General features: G+C 38.4%; 1 protein-coding gene across 2 annotated transcripts in view; it reads left to right on the top strand.

The window, feature by feature from the left end:
• Nucleotides 1–16,308, top strand: part of DACH2 (dachshund family transcription factor 2) — a 307,986-nt gene that overhangs the window by 140,256 nt on the left and 151,422 nt on the right. For both annotated transcript variants that reach the window (XM_074915380.1, XM_074915379.1), the window contains exon 2: nt 15,172–15,287. In XM_074915380.1, coding sequence (XP_074771481.1) covers nt 15,172–15,287 — 116 coding nt within the window. The remainder of the gene's footprint in view (nt 1–15,171; nt 15,288–16,308) is intronic.

Raw genomic sequence — 16,308 nt, 5'->3', positions numbered from 1 at the left:
CATAAATCTCGTGTGTATCAAGATACTTTTCTCCTGCCTCTTCTCCAGCTTCAGGTCCCTTTGCTGCCCCATGAAGCTGTTCGTAGCAGTGACAGTCCTGATGTGATGTTCTTCAAGAAAATTCCCACTTTTTTCAAGAGCCATGTGACAGTATTGAGATAAATGGTACAAATGGACCAAGGTTTTGCCTCAGATGCAAACTTAAGTTTATTAGCATATAATTTTAATCAGGCTCCAGGCAGATTCAGTATCACCTTGGAAAGCAAGATCCCTGATCTCATTTGGAGAGGTTTTAACTTCAAGAACTGTTTGTTAGACTTTAGTGTCTGTTCCTAAGCCTGTTACTGAAGTCAGAATCTCTGAGGTCAGGAGACTTGTGAAGGTGTTACCTACCAACTGCCATCATGGTATTTCTCAAATACCCTGCTAGTCCTTACAAAACCTGCCCCTTTATTCCATGCTGGAGAGGCATTTACTCCTTCATAACAACATTATTAACTTTTCTCTCTGAAAAAATTCATTACAGTTACTTCCTTTAAATTAACTAAGTCACATTAAATTTTTTAAAATATTAGTACAATTCTTCTCTTTAGAGATGGTTTTTTTTTATAATTTATTTCAGTGTTACGTATTTGAGTATCCCTAGTACCAGCAGAGGCAATACCCTGTACATTGGTGATAGTTTTAAAGTCACTTCCAGGAAAAGCGATGTGAATATTTGTCAGAAAAGCTGCGGAATTTACTGTTTAGCGTTTATCTTCATACGAAAGCTTCTTTTTTTTAGAAAGGACAAGGAGAGGGAGATGACCTTGCCACAGAGGTGCCGCCAGCTTTGCCTGCGCTGGGGCCGTTGTGGAGGCAGAACCGGCGGGAACCGGCCCGGGGCGGCCCCGGCCTCCCCTCCCAGAGGCCGCCCTGCTGCCCCCCGCTACCACACCTGGAGACGTAAGCCCAATACATAGCGGACAGCCTCGGAAGCATTATCTTGTGATTTGCTGCCAAAAATATTCAGATGATGTTTGTTCAGTCTGCAACTCCGTGCATGTGGAGAAAAATTCTGTTGAGTATGCTTTTCAGAGTAGGGGGAAAAGGCCAGAAGATACCCTGTGGCTCAGAAAGGAGCTGGACAACACCAGCAATGAAGGTTGGGTTTTGTTTTGTTGTTTTTTTGTTGTTTGTGTGGGTTTTTTGTTTGATCGGTTTTTCTAATAGTAGAAAAAAAAATTACATTATTGATTATTGGAAAAAAATTAAGAATGCAGTGGATAATCCATTAAGGCCTTTAAAATGAAAACTGAGTGGCTCTCCCAAAGCTATGCTATTATCTTGTGAGCCCAAATCAGAATGATATGCTCAGGTAGGAACATATTTTTAACTCAAAGGAGAGGAGTGTTTATAAGTCTCTAAAACACAGAATGATGGCTAAGATTTAGCTGAAAGATCCAAGACTGGACTTACGCTGGTATTGGTACTTAATGCCACAGAGCCATCTACTAAAATATTATCTGAAGGCATGTCAAGGAGCAAGTAGGCAGGCACTGATGACATCCCCACAAGTTCATACTGTAGTGGGGATTGCTCTTCAAATATGTGCAGGTATTTGGTAGTTTCTCTTTGGAGTGCTGGCTAGGTGCTTGTATTTTCAGAAGCTGTGAATACTTTAGCCTCGAACTGAAGGAATGGCATCAGTTACAGGAAGGACATCAGTCTCCAGTGTTGTGTTGGTTCCGGGATCATCCTGAGCAGTGATTTCCACTTGGGCATTGGGAGTTTTACTGACCGGTAGGGCTAGGCTAAGCGGGGCTGTTCCAATGGGCTCAATGTATGGTCCCATTCATATTAGCATCTTATAATAACAGGAAGATTTTAAAGACAAATTTAATGTGAATTTTTATATTTTTGTGGTTCTAAAGGTTTCTGTTTTGTTGTTTAAAAATCCTCCTCCTTTTGTACATTTGCAGGAGAAATAGTAACCTTGTTTATCTAATATATTAAATACTACCAGTCACAAAATCTGGAAAGGTAAAGGTGAAGCAATGTAGCTACTTATATCACCTGCTTCATTTCATACTCTTCCAGGACCACCAGCTAACTAAAGGGTATTTTCCATGTTGCAAAGGTTAACCTTCAGATGTGTACTTCTGGATACAATCACCTAATAATCACAGAGGCTCCTTTTGATTGCTGTGAACAATTCTTCCTTTCAACATGGATATATGTGCAAACGGTGGTACAGAGGACTATTTCTATGTTCTTTATTATTCTTTGAAAGATGAATTTCTGTTTTCTAACTTTGAAGAGCCTTTGCAAAATTGTGAAAACACTGAAACTTGTAATGCAGAGATTAAAAACAGTTAAGGCCAGAGCAGTTTCCAGCTGCATCAAAATTGAATTGCTAAGACAGTATTGTACCACCACACTACAATATACTACTGTTGTGGAATTAGCTATCATCTCATGTGGTTATGTGATACTCGGTGCTGTAAATACATCAGGTCTTGCTATTAGGTTTCTGTCCATAGATAATAGGCTTAAACAGTCACATTTTTTACAAGTTTCATTGAATTGAATCTTATTGAGATACAGCTCAGTGGAAAACAGCCGTATTTCAAAAACCTTTCTTTGTAATAATGTTCCTCTAAATTGGCATTGAATTCAGATACAGGTCAAAAGTAAAAGTTGTAAGGATCTCATATAATTCAGACACATATGACATATCATGAGTATTTGTAATAGATGGTGATTGCCTGCTTGGAAAGTATCCATGCAAATATTTGTAGAAGTATGTGTGTGGAAACTATAAAATAGTGCTTGAAAAAATTGGTGCTAAATTAACTCAGAGGAAGGCAGATTTATAGCTCCTCGGTGTAATGGTGTATCTTTGCACTAGGTTGGTCTGTACGCTGCAATGTATGTGATGTTCAGCTACATTAATGAAAGTGAGTTTCCTCCTGCCCTTTCTCATTCAGTTTTCAGTTCATTACTATTTTTTGTCTTTGGGGCAAATCCTCACGATTTTTTACACATAATTTTCTCATTCAGGTGATTTCTTTGTAGGTGAGACTGGGGCTGTTCATTGTCACCAGGAGGTCCTCACAGGTTTCTTTTCCTGAGAGACGGTCCATGATTCAGTCCCACAGTTCTGGGTTTGGCACCCACGTCTAAAAGGAGCGATGGCTGGGCTGAGCGGTATCCTCCAGCCCGGGGCAGCACCTGCTGACAGCCCAGAAATTGAGCTGTCAGTCAGGGAAGGAGCCCATCAGACTCTGAACAGACCCGCAGTGAATAGCAGCAGGTAACAGAGACCTGCGTGGTCCTGTGCAGTTGTCCATATGCTGGGTTGAGGCTTCCAGAAAGAGAATTGCTGAGGCTTTCTGGGGCTCTTTGAGGAAGGCAAGCCATTAAGGGGTTGCCCATGTGAAATCTTTATTCTGTTTGTGTCCTTGCCAGCATCAGCTGTAGGCTGTTCGGTGTGGAGCTGTGATGGTTTCCCTGCTGACCCCGGTGCCTGTCTTGTCAACTATTTACATCAGTGTTGTGCTTTCACATGCAGGTGGAATAATCCCAAAAATGTTCTCAGTGACTTTCTTCTACATACCAAATAGTCAGATATCTTAGGAAATTAAAAAATACCCAGAATTCAGGTTGCATAATAATATTGCCTATAATCTCCAGTGGTTCACAGCTTTCACTGGTATCAAAATCCAAGCAGAATTATCTGCGTAGGTGAGTCAAGGTTTGCAAGGCTCATTACATACTTGGCAAATATCTCTGGCACTTTCACATTTGGTTTATCTGGACATATCGAGTGAGCATTGTTTTGACAACAAATGTGTAATTTAAATTTGTGGTTCTGGTTATGTAGTTAGTGGCATGATTCCAGCACTGACAGGCCCCCTCCTGCTAGGTTTAATCTAGGTAGAGTGGGTAACAATAGTTGTAAAGACACAGGCAGGAACTTTGTCCCACTGGGTATGATCACAGGTTGCTAAAGGAACTGTATTTTATGCCACTGCATCTGCACTGCTACAATTACTAATTTAACATAGTTACATTAAATCAGTGTGTGTATACATTCATGTGCTGTAGTCATGCTTTCAGTTTCATTACTGACATACCCTTAAATTGAGCTGGTGCAGTGTGTTACATAGATAGGCCTTTCGTCTTGTCTGCAGCTGTGAATCACCACAATTCTGAAATTTGGTGATTTATTCCCCTTTTTCCTGTGACAAGTGTTATTTGACAGGAAAAAATTAACAGCAGGAATGTTGAGGTACTTCTATATCTGCAGGCACAGTCGTAAGTAATTCAGAAAGAGTTATTTATAAGTTTTAAATCTCAGTGAACCAAAAATCCTTTTTTTTGGTTTGAAACTTATTTTGAAATGCCTGACTTGATAAGTAAGCAGTTGAACTTTTTAAAGTAAGAACTAATCGCTTGTTCTCTGTTGCAATTAGATTATGGTAACATTTGAATACTAGAATTCAGGTCATTTTTTTAACTGTAGACACAAACTCAAGTTTTAAATAAACAACCTAATCAGTAAATAACCAAAAGGTCCTGTAGACCTTGGTGGGGATAAATCTGTAAAGCATGTCTCTATGAATGGAATAGTTTTACAGAGAGTATTATCCATATTGACTCTTTCATAATCTTAAGTTTTTAATGTAGTACTTTAGCAGGGCTTTTTAATATATGTAAGACATTTATAGAAAGCCCATTTAAAATCTGTACTGTCTTTCTGCACAGTTAAAAACAGGTAGTCCTGAATTTGTGATCTTTCTTAAAGTGAGATAAGTAATAGACTGCATTGAGATATATTGAGACCATGTTTAAAAAAACAAAACAAAACAAACTATAAATTAGGTAATTTTATCCTTCTCTATACCACTTAAATATTTTTCCAGATAGCTTTATTGAGGATGTTTCAATGAATCAGATACACATTTATTTTTTAAAAATAAAAGTATTTTCTGTAATGCTGTTGTAGTATCTGAAGACTTCTTCATGTGGCAGGCAGGCCCTGACTCATACAGCAGCTAGACTAAGAGCCACAGATAACTCCTAGAGATAACTCTCAGTCACAATTACTGCAGAAGGAGACTTCTGCTTTTGCACTTCTCATAATTCTTAGTGTGTGTTCTTTTTATTGTTTTCTGAGAAGCATCTAAATTTACATATCAACTAATCAGAGAATCTCAGCTTTTAGTTGTGAAACTTTGGGAAGAAAACACTACCACTCTTCTTCACTCTCCTGGCCCTTCCTAGAGAAGAAACACTTGGAAGTGTGACTTCTAGAAACTTAAAGATTACAGAATTAAAAGCCAAATAAAAATGGCAAAATAAACTTTAAAAACACTAGAATTTTATTTATTTTTATGATTTCAGGGTCATAATTTGTGGACGTTTGGGGTTAGAAGTACTGTAACTAGGTCAAGTAAATGAACTATAAAATAGCTTCACAGTTACACTTTCTGTCAGGTGAGTAGTCAACCCTTAAATTGTCTATTCCATCACCTTCCTTTCTTTGACAAAGAAGAAATATCATGAATCTCTATCAAGATTTCAACACTGGTATTAATAATCAGAGATATATTTGGGCTCAGCTGTGGAAAATGTGGAAACTAAGAATTTGCTGTGGGCTAAATAAGGGATAATAAAGCACAATGCATTGCACCTCCTCTCCCCAGGCAGGCGGCCTTGTCTGCCTTGCCAGGGGAGCTGGCACTCCCAGGATGTGCAAGGCACAGCTGGCATCTAGAAAATAAATACACAGGTGTAATTTGGAGTGCCAGAATAGAGGGTTTCTCTGCTCCCTAGAGGATTTTCAGGTGGGCACTTGAGGAACACGCAGGGTTGCCTGAGTTGGCTTGCCTGACTCCCTGGCTTGTTATCCAGGGGAGCCAACTTGCTGCTGTTTGGTGTCTCACCTTCACACTACATACATGTCTGCCAAGTATAATACTGCTGGCACTGTTTTCTGTAAGTCTTGTGCAAATTGTAGAATGTTACATACGTAGAAATTTTGGGAAGAGCAGCCTCTTTTGATGAAGTGTGTCACTTGACTTTCTTTTAAGAAAATTAGAAAAATAGGTCCACATGAAATTGCAATTATAGGAACAAACATACTGGAAAACCACGTTGAGACAATGGTTACTGTTAGGTCAGATTGAACTGGAAGCATGTCTTGAGTATGGGGGCTGCTTTCAGTTTAGTTCAGGGACTTCAATCATTGCTTGGTTGATGAAAAAAAAAAAAAGAAAATGCTTACTAAACTTAAAGACAGTACAAAGGTGGTAGGGGGTTCACACACAGTGGAGAGGGGCATTAGGATGCCAAATGATCTTGACAAAATGGAAAGCTTGTTTTAAATAGGATTCAGTTCAATAATGACATATGTGGCCTAAGAAAAAAATAAAGGGGTCAATTTACACTGTTTTTACCTGTAATCTGGGGATAAGGTATTTACTTTTGCTATTTGTACCACATGTTCAGGGAGTCTGAAGATCATGGATATAAACACTAACTGTAAGTTCCATCTGTATGTATGAAGACTTCACAATGGTGAAATGTGACAAGTTCTCAGAAAATACGGAGCGTCTGTAAAGCAGGAAAATATAATTTGTTTTCCATGTCTGCTGAGGAGATGGCGAAAAGTAGTTTGCTTAAACAGAGGAGAACTGGGTTAAATATCATCCGCCCCCTTTCCCCCCCAACTTTTCCTGTAGGAAGGTTAGCCTGAGCTTTGGTGTGGATTTGCCTAGGGATGCTGTGAAATCTCCAGCACCGAGTGTTTTCAGAGGCAGGCTAGACTAACATTTGTCAGGAATGATCTGAGTGTACTTGATCCTGCCTTGGGGAAGAGGTGGAGAGAGCAGGTGACCTTTTGAGGCTTATTTCAGCTTTATGATTCTGTGAGTTAACCCAGCAATAGTGACACCCCAAATGCTAGTGCTGTTGCTCTTGAATTCACTGTTGTGTCATACTCTGAATTCTGCATCTGATGGCTTCTGTCATATACATTGCTCTAAAGCATTGGGATAATGGTGGAACTGGTATGTTTAGCGAAAAACCAATATCCAGTTGGATGTGTGGTGGTTTGGGTTGTTTCTGCTGTGTGGTGTTCTCAGGCACCTCTATGATGACTTGGGCTATTGCCAAATGTGATTATGGCAGTAAGTCCAGAAGGCTAAGACACGGGGAGGACTTTAGCCTCCGCTGGTTCTGTGCTGAATGCCCTCCACTCCACCAGCCCCTGGGACAGGAGCGGACAGGGTTGCTCTGAGATCACTTTTCCTCATCCTGTAAGCCACACTGCACCACTCCCAGGAGGAGGTGGTGAGGGAGAAGGCAGAAAGCATTTGGCAGGTGCCTGTCTCAGCTCATGTGCTCAGGCATTGATCAGGCATCCCCTTTTCTCCTTATTAAGTATGAAATTCGTAGTAGGAGTTTGCAGTGGAGCTGCTCTCAGTGGGGTGAGGAGCTTCCAAAAAAAATGTAGAGATGAGACCAGGAGCAGAGGGTAAGTGGGAGCTTGGTGGGAAGTGGAGGATGGAAAGGAAGCAATTAAAGGTAGCTGGGGTCTGAAAGACACAGGTGACGTGATGGATGGGTTAAGAGTAGAAAATCAGAAATATTCAGAAAGTTGGACAGTGGTCAAATGTGGGAGAGAAGGATTGGATGAAGTGGACTGGGAACAGGACTGGTACAAAAATTAAGGAAAAGATTGGGTAGAGGGTGGGTAAGCTGTGCGGCTGGGAGGCCTTCATCCCCTAAGGACCAGAAATCTCTGCAGTAAATTCAGGAGAGTGACTGTACATGGACCTTGGTGACAGGCTTGATGAATCACTCTTCCAACTCCTCCATGTCATTGTTGACTGCTCTGGTAGAAGCCGAATGGAGATTCCTCCAGGAGTACTTGGGAAGGTGCAGCAGAGCTGCCTGGAGGCAGCCCATTTTACCAGCCGGGAGTTTGGAGCAGGACCCAGTTTCGATTGTGCATGAGAAACTGGCTGTGGACTGTGAGCTGGGGAACCTGGAGACTGCAAGTTAGGAGGGGAAGAGTGACCATATAGACAGGGCCAGCTGGTGCGATTACTCACTTGCTGTCGCTGCTGCCTACTCAGCTGGCGTTGCTGGGGGACTTGCTGGACTAACCAGCCTAGTTCTCAGTAAGGGAAGTATATGTGAGATTATGCAGATGTATATGGACTTGTGCTAATCTATGACTTCTAGGAAGAACACAATGATATAATGTGCAAATTTCCATTCTTAATAGTAAAGTTAATCACAGAATCACCAAATTTCTCACGCACAGAAATCGAGTCCTGCTCAAAACTCTAGGCTGCTAAGGTAATAAAGATGTGTTCCATTTAGTCCTGGCTCTGAACAGTTGGGTGGTATTAAGGAGTCTCTTTTTGTAACAGTAACACCAATTCATAACGACAGAAAAAAAGTTCAGATTTGTGATGCTTTAGGAACAACCTTCCACTGGCGTTTTCACTAAGGCTGATGTTGAGGACCTTCCTCCCTGAAAAACCCTAGAGAACTGAGTGGGAAGATTTTGTTTTGGAGTGTCAGAGCTTTTCTCCACAGTTCCCTTCTGTCCACTGAAGTGAGAAGGGAGCACGCTGAGCCCGGGAGAGATGAGCTGTGGCTCTCTTCGTGCTGGTGTGGGCACTGTGTTATAACAGGAGAGTTGCCATAGGGACCAGGTTCTAGTTATCGGCTCAAACAGCTTCATGTATGATTAATGTTAATTGTCCATTTTGCATGGATGACTTTTTTCCTCCTGCTGAATGGGCTCTTGTTGCCTTTGATGTGGCTGGTGATCCAGTGTCCTGCAATGGTTAGACAAGTGATCAGTTTGCCAGCGCTGAGAGGAGACAGAATCAGGTTGCGGCGAGGTCAGAGTTTGCTTCTCTTCTTAAACACTGAAAGGTCAAGTAGAGTTTAACTACCATTGACTTCTTTGAAATGTTGTAATAAATGCCAAAACAAGGAGATTATTTTAAATCCATGCTACAACTAAAAATCTTATGATAATAGGAAATAATTTTAACTCAGATTATCAAGATGTTACATTTATTGGTAAAGGCTTCAAAAAGTACCTTTCACAATCACTAGGAGGTATTTCATGGTCCTTAAGAAGAGCAAAATTTTAATTTGTGGATCCTGTTCCAGTGTCAGGAAAGCAACTAAGATTGTGGGGTTTTGTGGTTGGTTTGGGTTTTTCTGGTTTTTGGTTTTTTTGTGTGTGTGTGTTTGTTTGGTTTTTTTTACTTCTGAGTACTTGCACCAGTTACTGCTGCTATTACCAGACCAATTTATGCAGCATGTCATACAGTACTTCTGTATTTCTCCTTTAAGCCTAATAAAATATGTTGCTATTGAAGAAATCTGTGATACATATGAGAGCTTCCTAAATCACAAGTCTAGCATATTTTTATACCAAATAGCTCAAGCCTCATGGAATCAATAATTAATTTATTAACTGGATATCTTTTGAAAAAACAAAATCAGCAGTCCTTGCTAGACTGCCTACTGCCAATTCATAAATAGTCGATGACAAAAATGAAAAGTGTAGAAGTAAAATTCAAATCTTAACGATCAAAGTATCGGGTACCTCATCTATCACAACTTGGAATAAATATATCACAGAATGTGTCATATCTCATTGACACTGCAAGACATAATGCTTTCCCTTGTTATCTAGCTAACTGCCAAGTCTACAAAGTTTATAGGCTGCTAAGATAATGTGCTGGTGGTAATCCACTTCAGTTGCAGAAATATGAAGTACTGTTGAAATATATTTCTACTTGGTTTATTCTTTGCTCTCGAGAGGATAGGATACTATTTCAGTTCCTCTAAAGAAGCCCAGAGAATGAAAAGCAAAACATCAGGATAAATTATGCTAAATGGTGGACTAGACCCCAGAGGAAATCATGCTTCTGTAGTACAGTATTCCTCCATTTATCTTACAAATGTTACATCTAATGTTAATTTTGTAAAGGGAAAGCATTCAAAGATTCATCTGATCCTTTTAATAATAGCTTTAGTGTTATAGTGTTATTTGTCAAACTCATACCATCATAACTTACTTTTCTAGTTTTGACAGACCATTCATACTGAAAATATTTTGGGCTACTAATACATAACATTTTATTTCACAAAACACAAATAAGCTAGTAATTAAACTCCAAAACTTAACAAATAATTGCCAGCAAGCAATTACCATTCAATTAAAGAGTAATTACATGGTTATTTGTGCCCTGTAAAATAAAGCATTACTGAAATCAGTAACGCAATCAATATTTTAGCAGAAACAGGATGCTGCAGTGATGGACCTTTCAACCTGTGCTGATTAAATTGTCATCCAAATAACAGTTTCCTAGTTAAATCACCACATGTTTATTTGTCTTGATTAATATGCAAATTCACTTCTGATTCTAGTAAATCTCCTATATTTAAAAGCACAAAAGTAAAGCACTATCATACATCAACAGTGATGTGCTGTATGTTTCCACTGATTAATTACATTTCATGAAGTGTTGATAAATTTGTGGATTTTATGAAATATAGTTATCTATAATGAGTGTAAAATAGATCTATAAAAGATGGAGCTGATCAGTAATTTTAACAAAATCACAAAAATAGCCTTATTCTATGTTTTGATTCAAATTAATAATCCTTGGGATGTCTAGGGAATATATAAAACTTTGAGAGGAACATAATAAAATTAGCTCTCAACAGGAGCACAAAATAAAGGAAAAAGACATTAATGAATGATTTCTAAAGATTTTACTATATAAATTTGAACTGTCAAATATGCTGATTAAAATATAATTCCAAACAAAATACAAAAAATGAACAACATTCAGATTAATTCATTTTTCTCTTCCAGAGTTAGTGATTTTGCGAGGGTGGGGTGGAGAGGATCACAAGAATCACGGTGTAACCGTAGTGTCAAACATGGGTAAAACACTAAAACCTCCAATCATTTTCTCTTTCAAGTAATTGATGACCCAAGGGCTTTTTGGGTTTATTCCTGGTTTTGAGAGATGCTAATAGAATTTTAATCAGTATAGACTTTGAGCTGGCCGATTTATTTGCATATATTTAGTAAAAAAGAGTAAGATTACTAAATGTATTAATGAGAAAGGATATTGTACTTCTGTTTTAGTCTCCGTGGTCTTCACTTGTGACCATAACTCTTGTACTTTAAAATGTTTTAAGAGATAATCTGTAAACTAGCGGTTCCTAACTGAAGTAACATCTAATTTAGAATTGAGTCATTTTCCTTTCACAAAGACCTATTGATGGTAAATATAAAATTTATGTAGAGATTTTAGAATGTCAAAGAAATATATTTAAAATTCTTTGAAGTTGATTATTCCTGTTTATGCTTCCTTCGTTATCAATTAGGAAAAGATTTTTCTACACTTCTTGAATATATAACTTTCTTGAATGAGATGAAGGAAAAGATGAAGAAGAAAATGCAGTAGAAGAGCAGAATGACAAAAGATTAGGAGAAATAATATTAAAGTTTATATGCTAATGCTATTAGCGTTTATATGGTAATACTTACATCACCACAAATGATGTCTTACATTCCCAAATGATAATTCTACTTGCCTTATGATCTCTGCTCAAGGCATGTATTAGCAATTGTCTCTGAATTGTGAGAGTTAGATATGTTTTAAATAGTAGATGTGAAATTTGTCAAAATTCTAGACTTTTAAGTCTAGACTTCTTTAAGTCTAGACTTCTAAGACGATAGGAAGCAAAGTAGGTACTGGGAGTGTTAAGACAGACCAGCGAGATTCCAGTGCTTGGTGATGCCAGCCCTAGCCCTGACAGCAGCATATTCACAACATAACCTAAATCCCATAAGAATGTTGAATCTACTAATGTTTTTGTTTCCTTTCTGTATATCTTATCAAAGAATAATATTTAGAGCAAACATTTGTGTTCCTTCTCTATGAAATTTCTGGTTTCATGTTTAAGTAAAAATGCCAGAAAAATTTATTTCAGGCCAAAATGGGACTGGAATTGTTTGGATTTGTGAGTGCTGGTGTCCTCCCAGGCAGAAGATCTTGCCTTATGATAGGTGACAGGCTCTGTGGTCATCTCTGGGCAACCTAGGTGGAAGTGTGAGGTCCCTGCTGCAGGCTCGGCAGCCACGTATTGGAGTGCCGGGTGGCTCCGCGCTCCGTTCCCATGGTTCAGAACCAGGCACAGAGCATGGAAGGTGCTCTCGTGTCAACTGCAGAACACAATGTACAAGACCCAAATGGTTCTTCCGCAGATTGTGTATGAGTAACAGTCAGCTTCCAGCTTTGAGTTTTTCATTTAAAAGCTAACATTAAATTAGAGACAAAAGACTTTGATTTTATTTGAACAGGTTCAGCTGGGAACAATTCCATTCAAATTACTATGGCTGCAGCTGTAGAAGTAAAACCATAATCTGGCCCCTAGTAGTTACTGCTTTATAGTACTATTTACTGAAAGGAGGTGAGTAGATTAGAAGTATGCTGCTTTTATTTTTTTACCTTCAGAGTCTATCAAACCATCTCCCCAAAAGGACCACAGTCCCAAAGACACCAAAAGCCAGGGAAGACAGTGCTCTGTTTTCTCAGTGCTGCTTGCCACACTTGTGTAAGCAGGCAGGATATACATGCAGTCTGTAGGACGCTGAGAGGGACCTGAGTAAGTTTTGGTGTGAACTTCTCTTCTGTCATTTCCTAAAACTTTCTAAACTCTGGGCATCTATACGGGTCAGTGCACGACCACAGGTTGGAGAATTTAACTTCTGCTTGTAGTATATGCTGGGAAACACCTACAGATCTGATCTGCTAAACCTGTGGGCTGTGTGTTGTCTGCTCAGAGTCAACAGTCATCGACATAAACTGTTGTCCGTGCAAATCTCATAACCAGGAGTGAAACTCCACGGTCTCCCCTCCTCTTCCTTTGAAAACCCAAATCATAAGTAAAATGTCTCTTCACAAAAATAATTGAAAACTGTTTATTTAATTTTTAAAAATGTTTTCTTAGATTAATATCAACATACGGAATTTTATGCAAAAGATTTGTTAGTATTTGAGAGTCAGTTTTGTAGTTTTGTTGATTGAGCTCTTCTGCTGGAGAAAGCTGCTCATTTTAGCTGTTTTGTAATTTTTTTTCAGAGACAGTAAGTTCCAAATAAGCATTTACACATTTGTGTGTATAAGCACAGGCTTCTGTAAATCAAAAGAGCAATGATCCTTTTTTGTTTAAAACCCCCACATACTGCCCTTATACTATCTGTTAGACAATATTCTTGTGCATTGGATGATTTCAGCGGTGATTTTAGTAGAGAATGCATTTGTGCATCTGACTTCCTGTGAAACTCAAAGACTCTTATTTTAGCTTTACTTTATTATAGCCTAGTGGGTCTGGGCTCTTGTAGTAGGCTTTACTACATAGCCATCATAGTATGATGAACAACTTAAAGCATAAAAAAGAAAAATGGAAGAAGTACTGAATAAAATGAAATACAAAATGGACAAACTCAAAGCTAAAAAGAGGGGGAATAGTTTTATAGAGATAAAATAATAAACCAAAAAAATGATTTTGTGCTACTTTGATGTACAGTAAAACAAAATAACACTAGCACACTGTGAAAAATGAACAGGTTAATGGTACCTCTGTGTAGTGTTGCTGGAAGTTGTCTTCATTTAAACACAGAGTTTGTCTTACATTGATGGAGGGCTTTGCCACTGTAAGTTGATAGAGTGAGGTTTAACTTAAATTTCTTTGTGAACCAGAAGTCATTTTGGAAATGCTTTCTATTCAAACCTCATTCATTGTTGCAGCTTAGTTATTTTATACAATGTTTCACTATATTTTGTCAAAAGCTCTATTATTCAACAGAGTAAAATTTGTTTTGACCAAAGCGAAGCAGCAATACTTTTCCAAACATGAGGAGTTGCATTTTTATTAGCTGGCTTGGGGAAGCATTGATTCAAATGGTTTTTTAGTCTGTAAATCTCTGTATTATGTTGGCAGCTGGGTAGGATGATTACATGTATGCACGCTGATGTAAAGGATAAATGTGGTAGTTGAAAACGGTAGTTAAATGTAACAGGTCCATAAACAGATGTTTAACACTTTGTATTAAAAACTGCAGTTATAATTTGTAAGCTGGTCAAGGGGCAGGGAGATTTTTGACAGGACTAACATTCTTGATGTAACCTATCTGTAATAATTAAAACCACCAGTCAATCCGTAAAGATAAGTAATCAGTTTTGGAAGAGCTCAGTGTTAAATTATTGCTGCATCTTCAGAATTAGACAGTTACCCGCCCTGGTTCAGAAGGCAAGGTTTAAGATTATGTCGAATTCAGGGTTTCAACTTCTCATCTTTAGGCAGCACAACTTTCAGTTTTCTGTGGTGCGGGCGTGTACGCAGACTTTGGAGCAGTTACTGCTGAGACCCCTCTCCACTAGCCACCTGTAAGGTCGTGGAAGCCCTGGATATTGGAAGAGCTTGACTAGTGTATGGACAGTAGAGGTAGATGCAGATGTGCCTTCTGCGAAGTGCCTGGTCAGCCCTGAGCTGGCCCGTAGCGGTGGCTGGAAGCAGCGTGGCTCTGGTCGTCCCACACAGGGTCTCAGCTCATAAATTCTCGAGCACCCAACCTGAATAGCTCTGGCATCCCTGTAGTCATTGCGTCATTAATCCACAACCCCTATAGACCGTGGCTTGGGAGCTGAGTGATGCATCTAGTTGCATTTTCAAGACTTGGCATGTGAATTACACATGCATATGGATTTCTCGAGATCCATTTTACAGACAGTAATACTAAGAATAAGATATTAATTAATGCAGTAGTGGTGCAATAGGGCTAGAAATATGGATTGTTTTCTTTATGGTCCTGTGGTGCAGAATAAAAAAAAAATCTTACTAGTCATTTATGTGACTTTGAGCTCATGATTGTGTTAACTGTAGGTGCTGTTTGACAGTTCTTGTATGTTTAATCAACATATTTTTCTTTTTTTCCTGAGCAAGAATTTGTAATATATTTTTGTGTATGACTGATGGTTCATATATTTTATACAAATCAATGCCATATATAGTAAGCAAATATTTCAAACAGAAAATAAGTTTTCATTTATCCTCTTATTTCATCAGCTCACGACCAGGAAGACCCCCCAAGCGTTCACTAGGAGTTGCGATACAAGAAAATGCACGTCTTTTGCCCCATGGAGTTCCAGGCCTCTTATCACCAGGACTTATCTCTCCGACAGGTAATAAAATCCATCAGATGATCAGCCTCATCTCTTCATACTGCACCGCAGTTAAAATAAACTAATATTGATCTAACTGCCTTGTCCTTCAGGGCTTTTTCAAGCTTTACCAGAGGTTACATTATTGGATTTTTTGAGTGTTCATGAAAACTCTGTTTTGTTGCTGCAGTGACTGAAATCTAATGGATTTGTAATTTAGTTCTTTATTAATTGTAATTTCCTTACAGAAAATTCCATTAAATGCGTTATTTTAGTAAAGGAAAAAAACCTGGGAAAATGAAGTATTGTCTCAGAGAACCCTGTAGCATGCATTTCTTCCTTTCAGATGCATGTGTATTTTTGTTCTCATGGGATATGAACAGCGTGGCTAATGTGTATTGTATTGTAACATTAATGTATGCTGGGAAGATAGAGAAATGCTTGTACGAATTATAGAAGAAACACTTGAAAAGCAGATAAGTCCACATTGCCACAGTCGATTGTGCTTTAATAATCTGTATCCAATATCATAATATGGAAAAACTAGCATGAAAATATGTGAAATTATAAACAAGCCTTAAACATAATTTAATGCATCGTATTTTATTTCAATTCATTAATTTATTAATAGAGTTTCAATTAAATCCTGTGCTATCCTGATGAATGTTTTAATTTTTTATTAATTGATGTGTGCTAAAGGTAAGTTTAGTTAGATTATAAGGCTATATTAACATATTATATTCGTAAAAGTAATTGTTTAACTATTCGACAAGCTTAGCGGTTGTAGGATTACTGTCAAAGTCCAGTCTAAATATATTTAATCTCCATAATAACCAAATGTAGTGAAGTGCTTAGCAGAATATATAGTCATAGAACATTTTACAGGAAAAGAAGAATTTAAAGAAATGATAGGAATATAGTGACTTCTGCCTTGGTCTCGCAGATTGCTCTGTTTGCAGAACCTATTGCACTGCAGCTGCGTGCCTCGGTGGGTCTCAGCATTCAGGGGTGTAACAAAGCTGAGATCTTTAATTTCTCCTAC

The sequence above is a fragment of the Athene noctua genome, chromosome 11 (genome assembly GCF_965140245.1).
Source record: "Athene noctua chromosome 11, bAthNoc1.hap1.1, whole genome shotgun sequence".
Lineage (NCBI taxonomy): Eukaryota > Metazoa > Chordata > Aves > Strigiformes > Strigidae > Athene > Athene noctua.
This window is presented reverse-complemented; position numbering and strand designations above follow the sequence as displayed.